Here is a 14783-nt window from a genome sequence, read left to right on the forward strand (position 1 = left end):
AATAATTTCTGGTGCATAACTATAGGCCAAATTTTGAGACTAAAAAAAAATTAAAAAAGAGGAAGACAAAGGGATATTTTTTTAATCCTATGATTTTTAACCTAACGTAATGCTGAAGCCAGTGGTATTCACATAGGGAATTTCCTAATTGGCAAAGCCTTAAGGATAAATGAAACATTGGACTGCATCTATTTAAAATGTTTCCATCTCACAAATAAAGAACAGCGTAACTCTCCTAAAGCGGATACAGCGAATAATCCAATCCCATAACCCTCTCATCAGTCATAGTGATCTGCAGTGAAGCTGACAGCTTTCTACGTCAACCCATCCTGGTTTATATTTTCTTCCTATCATCCGACCTCCTCTTTAAGCAAATAAAGTCCCGTTCCAGCATTTTGAAATTATGTTCTTTCCCCCTCAAACACAGTGATGTAATCACTACATGATACACCGTGATTTTCCTTTAGGTAAGACCAGGAAATTTCTACTTATCCATCTAATAAGCCTGTCTGCACGTCTGGGTAACCCAACCCTGGTGCAAGTGGTCAAACGAGGTGACTGCGGCACTGAAGGCTGACTCTTAAACCTGTATTTACCCACCTTAATGTAAGGGACCTGATTGCCTCTGAACGCAAAGGGAGCTGCAGGTACTCCCTGTTTTGGACCAGCAGCTCTATCTGGCTTGGTGCCTGACAGTCATCACTGGGAATAGATCACTAAAGGTGCTTACAGCTTTCGGCTCTCTCCACAATGCTCTGGCAATGGGTCTGAAATTCTGACCTCCAAGCTTGACATTGATTTTGCTTATGTAATGATGCTAATGCCTCTTGCAAATCTAAATGCGTACACGACCAAGGACGGATAGTGGGACTACCTGAAAAGCACTTGGTTTGTATGATACTGATGCGCTCCAACGCCCTGCCCAGGCTCTTAATTCAGAAAACAGGCATTTTGACTAACAGCAAGAACTACACAATGTACAGAACATGGCTAGAAAAAGGAAGTCTGTTGGAAAGGTAGTGCTTTGGACAGTAGCTATGAAAAAGATCACGTCTGGGGCTGAAGCATGCACGCCCTAACCACGCAAATCCACGTCCAACCCTTTCTGCTCAGTGCTGCGGGTCATATCCTGCCATGCACTGAGGTTACCGAGGCGGCTTCAATGGCATTGCTGAACTCCAGATTAGGGTCCTTGGAAATCTGTCACAGTTGCCAGCACAGGAGGATGCCTACCCTTCCAAGAGTAGGTGCAGAGCCTCACACACAGAGTACTTGCTCGATTCTGCTGAACTGGGCCATTTCCACTGCCTAGGTAAGGGTGAATAATCCCTTGTTCCAGTTCCATGTTATTTCACCCGACTCCCTCAGATTCCAGCTACTGCAATATTTAAATCCATAGCTGCTCCTTCTCTTGGCTTGCTTGCTTAAGAAGCTGCCCATCCACCGGGTAAGTTTGGTGGACGTTATCATTTGACAGAGGGGACAAGAATAATCAGGGAAGGAATTCTGCAAATGGAAACGGGGGAAAAACGGGCAAGATTCAAATCAGAGCTTGGCTAGAGGGAAATGCCGTTAAAATTCAGACATTTTTCCCAAGAGGCAAGAGCCAAGGGAACACTCCTGGCACACGTAGCGGGTGACTAACCACCCACACATAGCTCGAAACATAAATGTGCAGTCACATCTTGCTGACAAAGGTCTTCTACTTTTCATTCTTCCGCTTCCATGAGTCCCCAAAATTTCGTACTTACCAGTTCATAGGCAATGTCCCATCAATTGCTCGGAATTAGCGGCATGCTGCTAATTACGCAAACCTAGACACAGAACAGCATTTTCAGCAGAATTTGCACATATGGAGAGCAGCAAATTTGTGCCTAGAGCATGTTTATATTTTGAGAAAAATATTTCTGATGTTTACTTATTGGACCAGTAGCAAAAAGTCTTACTTTAGAAAGCAAGTTTTATTTATTGGCTTTGCCGTTTACAGAACGCATCTTGCCTTTTACAGTTTGTTTAGAGATTATTTTTTTTTAATTTCCCTCTCTTCTGTAACTATAATTTACCACTAGAGACACTATTTTTGTACTTACAGCTGCAATACATTACAAGGATTAAATAAGTCTTCATTACAAATACACAGGTACAGCGCTTTCTTCTTGAGCTACCTCAGCGATCCAATAGGCGTAAGAGAAAACGGGAAAAAAAATTGTAATTTTGGGTAAACAGAAAACTCTCTGTGAAGGCCAAAGGCATAAAATATTTATTACTAAGTAGAAAGCATTCTTTCATCTTGGATAAAAAGGAAACACTTTATTAAATGGTCATTTCTTAAATGGTCATTTCTACCCTGTAGTAAAGCTGGCCCATCTGATCTAATGAAAACAGAAGGATGAGCATTAGTCACAGGAATTGCTATTCTTGAGCTACAGAGCCAAAACTCATAGAAATTAAATGGTAGCTTCAGGCATATACTCAGGGTTTGGACTTTTTTCTTGCTGAAGAAGTGACTTTTGGGACACAGAAAGGTCTCAAATCTCCTCTGTGAAGAAACTGTAATTTTTGCTTTCTTCACTCAGAAAGTCTGACAAAGACAGGAAAGTAAAGAAGGTATAGAATGATCAGTCTCTTAAAATATGTATGTGAAATCACCACATGCATTACAAAATCTGGTCTAATAAGGACCTGATAAGGAAAGTTTTTTCTCCCCATTAGCACTTTTCAAATAAAAACATCAGGAGCCGCTTTCAGCTGTCAAAACCAATGACAAAAGCTAATGAAAATGCAATATATCTTCTAAACCAGTCATTTTCTCCCCCACAAAGGTTGCTGTTCACCTGGCACGTCACACGCTATTAAAACGGTGCAAAGGGAAAACTTGAGGCCAGTAGCAAGGCAGCCGGTGACCCGAAAGGTCTGTCGGTATTTCCTTAGAACTAACAGACACAAATAGCTTTAGGGATGACACTTTACCACCACTGCACATCATCCCGTGTTGCTGTTTGTCTTGACTACCCTCTCAGGAGGTTCTGCTCTCACCGCATCCTCTTACGCCGAGCAAGTATTTAGCAGGATTGTGAGACTGCACATTTATATGAGAAAAAAAAAAAAAAGAAATATCAGATTTAAAGCAGTAAGGACTCTATAATAGATAGTTGCAATGGCCAGGGATGTACGTTCTCCAGTATGCAATCGAATGCAACCACCCTGACACAGCTCAGTGCTGCCTCTGACCTCTGCACTCCACGATGCTCTGAGGCTGACTCAGGTTTAAGGGGGTTGTATTAACAGGTGATCTTAATGAATTTCTAAAAGACAGCACTGTCAGCCAAGTAATTAGGACCCACTTGTAGCTGCGTGTGCAAATGTGAGCTCTGTGGGCTGTCCACAGGACTGCAAATTCCAGCTCCTCTTATGAGAGCTGCTGTCTCGCATAGAGGATGGCTCTAGACAACCCCACCGCATTTCGGCATGCCTGTAAAGCCGGTGAGGTGGCATCTTTAGATCTAAGACACCTTGTGATGGGTCATTACAAACTGCTTTGTGACACTATCTGCTTTACTGTCTCAGCATTACACATTGACATTTCCTCCTGGAGACACCTGCACAACATGCTCCAGAGCTGGTAGCACCCACATTTCTCCAAATATTAGGAACCTAATTTTTTTCTTTGGAAAATGCTGCTTGCCCAGCAAGTAAAAGAACACCACCTCACCACCCAATAAAACCCCCAACCTAACCAGCAACAAAAAACCTCCATCTAAACTCCATCCTTCACAGGGATGTGGGAGAATTTCTTACCATGGTGGTTGCCCATTTTTTCCCACATGCTAAACACAATAGCTTACACAGTTTTCCACTGTGCTTTCTTGAAAGGAAGGGTATGTACTACAGGAGAGCCAGCTCATCCTATAACCAGGCTTCCTACAGATGACCTTGCAGTTACATGTTCATACGCCCTTGTCCTTAGATGCCTAATGGGGAAACACCTGGCTTGGACGGCCTAATTCTCACAGCGTCAAGATAAAAACGATAAATATATATAACTCCACTGAGCGGAAAGGAGAACGGTTTGTATGACTTGCTCCAGGCTCACAGCCTGACTCAGTCACAGGGCCAGGATTAAGTTTTAGGAGTTCCCCACTCCCAGGTCCATGGTCAGCTTACCAGCCTGTGCATCGTCAGGATTGTTGCCTCATGCCACGCTGCAGAAGAATGGTGAAATGCAGCTTTCCGTCCTGTTACGATTCACCCAAATTTTTCAGATTTATTAGGTACAACAGATCAGTAACATAACAAATGAAAGCTCTCAGTAAAGTTTAAGCAATCAGTTCCCATCTCTGTTTCACCAAGAGTGCAGTCGGTTTCCTGGTTCAAACCTGCAACAGACAATTTAAGTTTCATATCCTGCATTTTTAGCGCCTTTCAGGGCTAAAAGCTATGAAACGGTAAAGCATACAGAGAATCAAGCCCTCTCTTTCCTCATGGAACAAAGAAAATCCTCAGCATCAGCAGGCAGAACTTTTTTAGATGTCCACGGAAGTCATGGGAATGACTTGCAAGGCTTTGACCTAGCATATCCACATAGCTGTCTATCCCTGACATGGCAAAGATTTTTAATTTTGCCTATGTGAGAATGGATTAGCTTCATATTTCTATTTCGGAATTGATTGAATAGCAATTGATCCAGTAATCTGGATCTATATACTGACAACAATCTATCTACAGAAAAGATTTATACTAATAAATTATAATTCATTACGTGCTTTTCTTCCAAACTTACTTACAATGCTTCCCACAAGTTATGATTAATTGCCACGAGAACATGTATGGAACAATTTATTTGCTCATTTACTAACCAGCTTTAGTCCCAATACACTCAAGAATTGGATCCCTTGTGTCTTGCCGAGCCATTATTCCACTTTATCCCTTGATGCTGGTATGTAAAAATGAAGGTGCATTTCCTTCTGTGCATACATGCTACAACACTAGAGTCACTCTAGTCTAACACACCAGCAGCTTTTAAATATGGCATTCATGGCATGGTAACATCTTAGCATTTGCTTCAAGATGGGAAGTCAAATAAAGCTTACCTTAACATCTGAACAGCCAAAACTAGTCTAGACTAAATAGGAGCATTCAGATCATCTCTGTGGACAGTGACACTCTATCATATTAGAATTACAGTTTTCGACTAAAAAGGAAATTCGTGACCAATGTACATGAGAAAAGGCTCAGTACTATGTGGTGGCAGAACTCACGCCAACGGCTATGTAGATGTCTATCAGCAGTCTAGTAAAACTGCATGTGAAGAATGGGTACTTTTCTCCCCCAGTATGTCCTCCTGAAACAGATAATTGATCTTCTCAAGAAAGCTGTAGGACCCCAAGAACATTTACTGTGACTTTCAGGAACCAGCAGAACATCAGCCCGACCTTGAGAGCTCGATGCTTTGGCCATACCCTGCTGCTCTGTAATGCTCTGGCACCACCCAAGTGGGTTAATCTTGTCAGTGGGAATACACAAAAGGAAACCTCTCCTCTTCCCTTAAAGAACAGTGGTTCTACTTCACCCCTCAAAAACTCCCACCGTAAAAGACAAAAAAGGGTGTTGCTTGAGTACTGCTGTATCGCAGTGCCCTGTGGTTGCCATCTGGTTCCTCGGGTTGCCTTATTTATAGAATGGGTGGAACAAGAACGTGATTTTGATTTACAACCCCCATAATTTTTTCTGTTTTGTAACAGACATGGCCCAACCAGTACAAGCAGTCTAGCTCTGGGATGTTCAGAGGTCTCTTGCCCAACAGGTTCAAATACTTGGCTCTGTCTTTTGTATGAGAAATGAACAGTTCAAGCAACCCCTAAAAATAAATACTTACAGCACTTGGAAAATTAATAGGTTTTGATTCCAACAGGGATTAAAAAAAAAAAATAAAATACTCACTACACATTCCCATTGCAGGAAGTTTTACAACCACTATTTCACTTCCGATGACTGAGAAGGAACAGTATAATGAAGAAATCCTCACCTAGGCACTTTCAGTAAAGAATCTGGCCAGACATCTTTCTAAAGAGACTGACATATATCCCAATTGCTTTTTATGAGACGATGAGAAGCTCTACAATTATCATGTGTATTTTGATCTTCACTGATACCTAATAGCTGCAGGAAATTACACACTGCGCTGTACCTGCTGTAAGCTTATCCCTTCTCTATCCTGTTATTAACTGTTCTCCTTTTTGAACTTGCAGCATCTCCTAATCCAGCCATCAAAATGGAAGAAAATGCCAACACCAGCTTTGAAGAAGATTTTGAAGGACAGGCAACACACACAGGCAAGGAAACTAACTGCATTTTTTTTTTTCTAAAAATAAGCTAAACTGCCCCTGTTCACTGGGAAAGCCCAGAATTTGAGTAGATCCAATTGGTTTGCCAAACTCCTTCCACAGAAACATAGGCCCCAAAGCCAATAAGAATGTATTTTGAAGTAAGTGACACCCCTCACAGAAGGGCAGGTAACACCAAACTGATCTTTGTGCCAATCCTCCTCATACCTGAAGCAAACGGCAAACGCAGAAGATACCTGAAGAAGCCACCAACAGCAATGGCCCAATGCAGCTCTTGTTGGTTTATTGCTTCAGTCATGAACAATGGCCTTTCTTCTGCTGGGGAAAAGAGAAGAAAACAAAACTGCCAAAAATACACTCACATGCTATAATTAGGTTATAAGGTTTCACTATAAAGGCTGAATTACTTTCTCCTTCTTATAGAAGGAACATTCAGTGCTAAAGTGAACCTATAAATCCTTTTGGCAAACACAGCGTGGCATTTAAAAGCATCCTTGCTCAGAATCACAATTCTTTTTAATCCAGCATTCAATCACGATGATTTTTATGAGTACTGACATTGTATTCAGCTCTACAGACAGGTATCACTTCATCGCACCCCACCAACAGGTAACTAAATAGCAATCATTCCCTCCCGGTGCTCCGAGGGCTTCTTTTTCTTTGTGCTGTAATAAATGTAGCTCTTGTAATAATTCTTTCTGGGGTTCTTTCCCAACCAGCCTTGCTGCTGGTGGCTAAAGTTATTATATATACATATATTTATTTATTTTTATTTTTAGGGATCCATATGTAGGGTGCTACACCCACACCTACCTAGGCTTCAAAATAGTTTTGGAATTCAGGCTACTGTACTGTTATTGCTATGCCAATAGGTTCAAGCTAATTACTGCTTTGGAATCTTGTTTGCAAAAGAGCAGGTCACCTTCCCACTACATCCCTTCCCTACATCAAGGGGTGTAGTGTCTTTAGCCAGCACTTCAAGATATTGAAATTTAATTCAAAACAGAGCCTTGGCAACTGGCAACACCACATCTCTCTCATGACAGGGAGAGCTGCTTACCTAGCCTTTTCTAAATTTTCCACAGAAATAAACTTCACCTCTGAAAACATGAGAATATCCTTGTTTTTGCTTCATAATCTAAGATGCACATTAAAATGTTTCACTTTGAAAAACACTACTGCTATTCTGAAATGAATTTTTTTTTCCCCCATTTCAAAATCTAACTGCTTTAATCAACCGGCTCCAAAGACCAAGATCTGCGCTACAATCAGAGTTATCACAGCATTTGCCTTACAGGTTACTTCTCCAGTGGAACGGGTATGGGTTTTTTTAAAAAAAAAAAAAAAAAAAAAAAATCAAATCGCAAGTGTCCTGTATTCTTACGTTTACTAGAAGTCCTTACACATGTTATGCATTCAAGTACACTGTCTATAGAGAAACGCAAATATACTTCTACGAAACACTAGCTTTGGCCAACATGTCGTTTTTAACTGCTTTCAACATCCTCATCCTTAACGACTCATGTAGTTCACCAAAATCCTTTTACAGGACCCTGATAGGAACCGGACCACCAAAGTGACCTACGTTAGAAAAGAAACCCTTTCTTTCAGAGGCTAATGTAACACATTGGTCCCAAAGCTCTGGTTTTCAGTAGTCCTGGAGAGTGCTCTGGAAGGAAGAGAGGTGGACAGATAAACTGCAGCACAGAAGGACAAACCAGCAAAGAGCAGAAACTTCTTAAGACAGCTTCTTGTTGCAGCCAGTTTCTCATCTAACTTCATCTCTCTTAGGGCCCAAAGGCGTGATCAATGACTGGAGGAAGTTTAAATTAGAAAGCGAAGATAGAGACTCCTTACCCTTGAGCAAGAAAGAAATTCTTAGACAAATGTCTTCACCACACAGATCTTTCAGTAAAGATAAAGACACCAGAGAGAGATTCTGCCGTAAGGTAAGGGAAGAAAAGCAAAATAAATTAATTTTGCTTCTGTATCAAACATATCGGTTACAAGCTAGAAAAACCTGAATTTGCCTTTGCAATTTAGCAGAGCTCACACAATACAGACAGAACAAATGCACATGCAACCATCTATGTAGTCCTCTCTCAAGCGAAGTCTAACTTCAGTAAAATAAGCAGTATATTTCACAACAACATATCGCACGACACAGTTTGACCTTTCTTCCTCCCTCCCCTGCCTCAGTGCTCCATCCTTGGTTAAGGCAATGGAAAATTTTTTAACACGTTTAAAAACCTACCATTCAGGATAGAGCTCTGAGCCTGAACATCACTCATTACCATTTTACCAGTTCTGAAAGGGGGGAGCCCCAAACCCAAAAAACCACAGGAATTTGACCCCACTGCAGTCTCTGGCAAAACTCCCACAACTCTGGAAGATCCAGAAGTTTTTGCCAAATATGGCGGCTGTCTTCAACACTACCAAGTTGACATGCAAGTGTTGAGACAGGATCTTCACCCATCTCTCGAAGAGACCTTCCAGAGTCACTGTAAGAAGTGACTGCTCTTCTGGCTAAGCTTTCAATGCGATGTTCTTTAGACAACAACTTGGTCTCTTCCTGTTTCAGCACCAACCGATTACCATTTATTAATATAACATTTCTCAATATTCACAGATGAGCATGCAGGAGTACGAATTAATTCATGATGAGCAAGAGGATGAAAGTTGCCTACAAAAATACCGCAAACGCTGCATGCAGGATATGCACCAGAGGCTGAGTTTTGGACCAAAATACGGTTATCTCTGTGAGCTGCAGAACGGGGAACAATTCCTGGAAGCCATCGAGAAAGAACGTAAAACTACCACAGTCATCGTCCACATTTACGAAGACGGCATCAAGGGCTGCGATGCTCTCAACAACAGCTTGACCTGCCTGGCGGCTGAGTACGCCACCGTGAAGTTCTGCAAGATCAAGGCCTCCAACACGGGGGCTGGAGACCGCTTCTCAAACGAAGTGCTTCCCACTCTACTTGTCTATAAGGGTGGGGAGCTTCTGAGCAATTTCATTAGCATTTCTGAACAATTTAATGAGGAGTTTTTTGCCGTGGATGTGGAGTCTTTCCTAAATGAGTATGGGCTGCTACCTGAAAGGGAGCTTCCAGCACTGGGAAATGGCAACACAGATGAGCAAGATGTTGAATAATTAGAGAGCCATAGTCCTCACTGTCTCCCTTTCCTCTTCAGTATGTTGTAAGTCAATCTCAGTAACACCCATCTCATTTAGAGAAGGCTGTCTTTGCTAACTTATTTGTAAGATACACATATATAAAAATTGCTTAACCGTTAGTATGTGAATTTTGCTTAAAACGCATACAACTGGCAGTCCTGTACATAATTATTTCTATGCCAGTCACAAGTAACAGGAAGAACAGGAGAAAATACTGGTCATTCCTAAGAAATTAAGGAACAACAACGAAAAAAAAAAATAAAAATTGAGGGCCCACGCCTGTCTCCACAAAGCACAGGAACTTCATTTCAACAGGAACATGGCTGATCCAACGCTCTGCATACACAAAAAGCCGTCTCCATGCTCTGGAATTACAGTGAATCCTGGCTCTTCAGATTAACTTCTACCAACTTCAGTAGGAAAAAGATCTCATCCAGCAGTTTTAAGGACAAACAAATAGCCCAAAGTCCTTGCATTCCTAAATGGCTTAGGTATCTAGGACATTATTTTATGCTTCAGCATTTAACTTTCAATATTCATGAAAATACAGGTTAGCGTGGTGCTTCTATAAGTTTGTCATCCAAACAGCTAACACAGACACATTATCAGCTAATTTCAGTTAATTGTTGCTCCATATTTTGAACAGTAATATTTAAAATGTCTGTGAGTTACTGAAAAAGTATATTGTGTTTATGTAACAACTCTGAATAAAGCTTACCAGCTCTCAAAACCTGCCATTGGAAGTGTGAAATATATTGGTAGTACACAACCTTAACAACATGTGAAAAATTAGTGAGGACTCATTAGACATTTACTAAACTCAAAGTTTTAAGTTTTGCTAAAGGGATGCTGCTGAGAACTACAGTTTAACAATCCATTTGAGAGGAAGACACAGGGTAAACTCGCTATAAACCTTCCTCTCTTTCTCTCTGTAGGTCTAAAAAAGCCACCTCCTTCAGTTCTGGTACAAGACAACAAAACATTAGAAACAATTCAATGACTTCTTTTGCACGCTGGCAAAGCTGCAGGTTGAATTTTACTCTAAGGATAGAAATATCTGTATCGTACTCCGAGGACAGAAATATCTATATCTTAACCACACACAATTTTGCTGATAACATTTGATATTATCAAAATGTTAAAGATTATTTTGAGTACTCGTATGACTCACTAGTTTTTATTTGATTTGGTAAGTTTCATGTTTTGCTTAATTCGGAGTAGGAGCTTTCAGTTTTGCTTTGGGTCAGGATCCCACCACGGAAATGTCGCCCTGTGAAATTCTCCGTATAGATCAGTAAGGATTCAGAATTGAGTGGCCAGGACCAAGGAACCACTGCTGCAGTGATATAACCCATGCATTAAAAGCAGGTTCTTACAACTCTTTTAAATACTTTTTTTTCTCCACTTTTCATTCTCATGGAAAATTCACAGGAACAGCTGAAAGTTACACTACTTTCCAACAGATCTGCAAAACAAAATAATTCTACTCAAAAACATTTGGGAAATACAACCCTGCAAAACATTACTGAAGAAGTCATAAGATACCCTTTCAAATAAACGATTTAAACACAACTTATAACTTGTTTTAAATAATGGTGGGGAAAAAAAAGAAAATCTGTCTTTTTTATTTGTCCAGTTCTAGGCACCATCAAAATGCTACTGAATTTCTACTTTTAATATTGTTTTGCCATATTTTACCAGAGCACTAGAAACCTTGCCTCGTGTACACTAAGCAATATGAATGAAGTATGAAGTTCCTTATCATGTCTTAACAATGTACAATCTTCTTTAACCTGTAAAACAATTCATTACTTTACTTCACTATGAATTCAAATAGCATCTTCCCAAAATGTTATGATTTCCGTGTTGTAAATTTCTGAATGCAAGACCGTCATAAGTTTTTCTTATGGAACTCTAGGTGGAATAAAGCTTTTCCCTTACAGCAGTCCTTTTTCCCCTTACTCAAGCATGATGTTTACCCCTCAGTAAAATCACCTTCATCTTAACATTTCATTTGCATCAGTAGGTCAACTCTTCAGAAAGCTACCATTTGTCGATATACTTAACATTATGAAAATCTGATGATCTTGTAACAGGTTGTGTACAAAATAACAAATCATATTCTATCACAAAAATAAACAGTTATCCAAGTAGCAGGACAATATTTGTCTTGTGTTTTTTGATGAGATGTTTTAAAAAGGCATGAAAAATTTCTGTCCTCTACCCACCAGAAAATCTCCACATAACTGGTGGGTACTTAACACTCTGGAGAACGTTCCTTCTTTACTAAACTTGGTTCAAAATTTAGTAGGCTGCACATCAGCAGCCTGATCACATAAGCAAACTTCATTTCTTTGAGAAACCAGGCTGAAAGTAAAAAAATCCAAACAAACGATAAACACCGCAGAAACTACATTTATAGTTAGTTAAGAGACAGATTAAGCATGCTTAAGTAGGATTTCCTTCAATGTGTAATTTAAAACAAACCCACACATGTGACACCAAGCCTCGACAGAGGCTCATGACTAATGAAATTGCAAATAAAGCTCTGATCACAGCAGTCATTCATATTTCTGCAGGAAAAAAACCCAAACCAAAACTTAAAAACAAAAAGCAAGACTTGACTCAAACACCATACTACTAGATGAAGATTCTTGAATAACAAGAAGTAAATGCTTCAATAAGCACATGGGAGCAGCCTTTCTGCTATCCTCAGCTACGATTACTGTTCCTTTTGACCCAAAGTCACAAAGACCCTGAACATCCTCAAATATTCTGATGCAGATAAAAATGGAGGAGAGGGGGGAAGAAATGATCAGGGGTGTCACTGTTGATCAAACTAAGAACAGAAGCTCTAGTAGATGCACGTCTGTTATCGGCATGCTAAATGCTACCCCTCAGATGCAAGGAATTATAAACCTCATTGTACAAGGCCACCGAGGCTTTTTAAAATTACATTTTAAAACTACATAGCACAGAAAATAAGCTTTCTGCAAAATTATTCCGTAACATCAATTTTAGAACTACACTTAGAAGAGTCAGATTTTCAGACATGGAAGTCCCAATCGTTCCTCTAGACTCTTACATATTAAAATAAAAATATATCTGCAGTCATGGATACAAATTAATAAGCTCAGTTTCAGTCATGATGGAGTTTTCACAAACTGAAAGCTTCAGAAGATTATATAGGTACCAGCAAAAGGATAAACCTATATGAAATCTGAGCAAAACTTAAGCAGTAGTCAAGAAATAAGACTTTTGAAAGATTGCTTTCCTTTTTTCTTACACATACCTTTTCGTTTTTCTTAAAGAACGTCTTTTCTTAGGTTATTATTGGCTAACAAAAGGATGTACAAAAGTACAAAACAAAAGTAACAAAAGTACAAAAAGGATGGGAAGCAAGATGACAACGAAATCCCCTCTTAGTTAGTCCTGTAATTCTTAGACAAGCGAGAACCTGCTTTCTTCTACATCCATTATTTCCTCATGGCAGGATGACTGGAAGGCTCAATCTGTAGATACAAGTCAAATTACTCATTTTTTCTTTGACAGGGTTAAATTATTTTCTTATTGCACAGACAGTAGCTAAATGCAGTCTCCTGTACTGAAGCAGAATCTCATCCAAAACAACTTCTTCCTTCACCTTCTTCTAACCTCAAATTGGAAAATTAGACTTCCACAGATCCTTGATATCTAGTTAGTTATAAGCTGAAGGATTAATTTGATGGTCTGTAGCAACACCGTGAAGAAAAGGATCGTTTACTAATCACTGAGTAAGTTTTGCAGGGAGGGGAGAAAAACAGAGTTCTTTGCTAGGGGATCCATGGAATAACACCTCCAAACAAGCCCTACTTTTTACACCACAGGTGCTAAACAAGAAGAACTATTGGAAGAGTATTTCATGATAATTCTCTTCTCTGGTGTAAGACATTTAGGAGGTCAAATGTTGTACTTCACTTCTATGGCTGAGTTTTGAGTAACAGGCAACTACAGAAAAACCACTTTGTATTTTACTTCCAAAAGCATACCCCACCCCCAAAAAAAGAAAAAAGAAAAAAAGAAGAGACAAAAAGAGACATAAGACAAACTTCTTCTCACTACTCCCCTGCTCCTCCTTCTAACAGAGACTTTAGCAGAGCAATTTTAAAACCAACTATATTTTGAAGCACATTACAAAATTCATCTCATTTTCTGGACAGCACTCAACCTTCTCCGGAATCAACTGCTTCTGCATAATGCCATCTTGCCTATTGATTCCACTCATTTGCACCAAATAACATGCATCTATAAAACATGTAGCAGCTGAAAACAGTGCCTCCATTAGAATATTCCCTTTCCTCTGAGAGGCCCTACTTGAGCAATACTGGTCACAAAAGATCAACACTGTGTTCCAAAATATAGTTAGAATACTAAAAGAAGCTCTTTTTCCAAAAATGTAAAACAGAATACACATATGAGGCAATAGTATTTAAGACACCTTTCTCATAGTTGCCTTTTATTAAAAGTATCCCAATACATCCTTGATTATGCTTTAGAACCAAAGTGTTTATATTTTTTGTTAGCGTTCCAGTGCCTTTATACAAAAAAGAAGTTTGCAGCGGTATTAAAAAGCCCTAAAGTCTGGAATTCTTTTCTATTGTAGTTCAGATCCAGGTAAATATCACATTTCATATAGGAATTATCTTTATTATTATTACTAGAACTCTGCCTTCCTTCCACTCTCCTCATAGCAAGTAAGCAATATTGTTATCGCCTAACATACCCAGGAGAGTATCTCATAATGGAAAGCTATCTGTTTACAGTCCAAAAATCCTGATTAGCAAACAATTTTGACAATTTGCTTGTATCTACAAGATAATACACAAGGGTTGCCTAGATGTAGCTATTGCTGAAATAGTTAATATTCCAAGAGAATGATGATTAAATCAGAGCCGGACAGAGAAATCCTCATCGAGTCACTGAGTAAAAGGCAGCATATACACATCTCAAAAGTTCTATGCATTTTACTGATTTCTGAGTTCTCCAAGTCTTGAACTAAGGTATTTACAGGCTGAATTGGTCTAGTCTTGAAACTACCAGAAACTATTTGTATACCTATTATACTAGTTAACCAATATTATCTAAGACGATGCATACGGTCAAATGCTGGCTTCATTAAATCTATTTTTTCCCCAATTAACTTAAACGAGATGAGATTTCTCTTAGCAAAGGAACCCCTAAAGCAAGAATTGTCATATCAGGTAACTATGCTAGTCTTA

The 14783-nt window shown here is 39.5% G+C and overlaps 1 protein-coding gene across 1 annotated transcript; it reads left to right on the plus strand.

Annotated features, from left to right (window-relative positions):
- The first annotated feature begins 6249 nt into the window (after positions 1–6249).
- PDC (phosducin) lies at positions 6250–9501 on the plus strand. Its single transcript, XM_009708096.1, has 3 exons — positions 6250–6332; positions 8136–8293; positions 8974–9501. Exons 1-3 carry the CDS (start codon positions 6272–6274, stop codon positions 9499–9501), a joined length of 747 nt encoding a protein of 248 aa, XP_009706398.1. The 5' UTR covers positions 6250–6271.
- Positions 9502–14783: the final 5282 nt, after the last annotated feature.

The sequence above is a fragment of the Cariama cristata genome, unplaced genomic scaffold (genome assembly GCF_000690535.1).
Source record: "Cariama cristata isolate BGI_N322 unplaced genomic scaffold, ASM69053v1 scaffold31729, whole genome shotgun sequence".
Taxonomy (NCBI): domain Eukaryota; kingdom Metazoa; phylum Chordata; class Aves; order Cariamiformes; family Cariamidae; genus Cariama; species Cariama cristata.

Excerpts from the sequence above, each read along its gene's own strand:
- PDC (XM_009708096.1), top strand. The coding sequence starts at position 6,272 with ATGGAAGAAAATGCCAACACCAGCTTTGAAGAAGATTTTGAAGGACAG. Across the intron at positions 6,333-8,135 it reads AGGACAGGCAACACACACAG|GGCCCAAAGGCGTGATCAAT; the intron begins GCAAGGAAACTA and ends CATCTCTCTTAG. Across the intron at positions 8,294-8,973 it reads GAGAGAGATTCTGCCGTAAG|ATGAGCATGCAGGAGTACGA; the intron begins GTAAGGGAAGAA and ends CAATATTCACAG.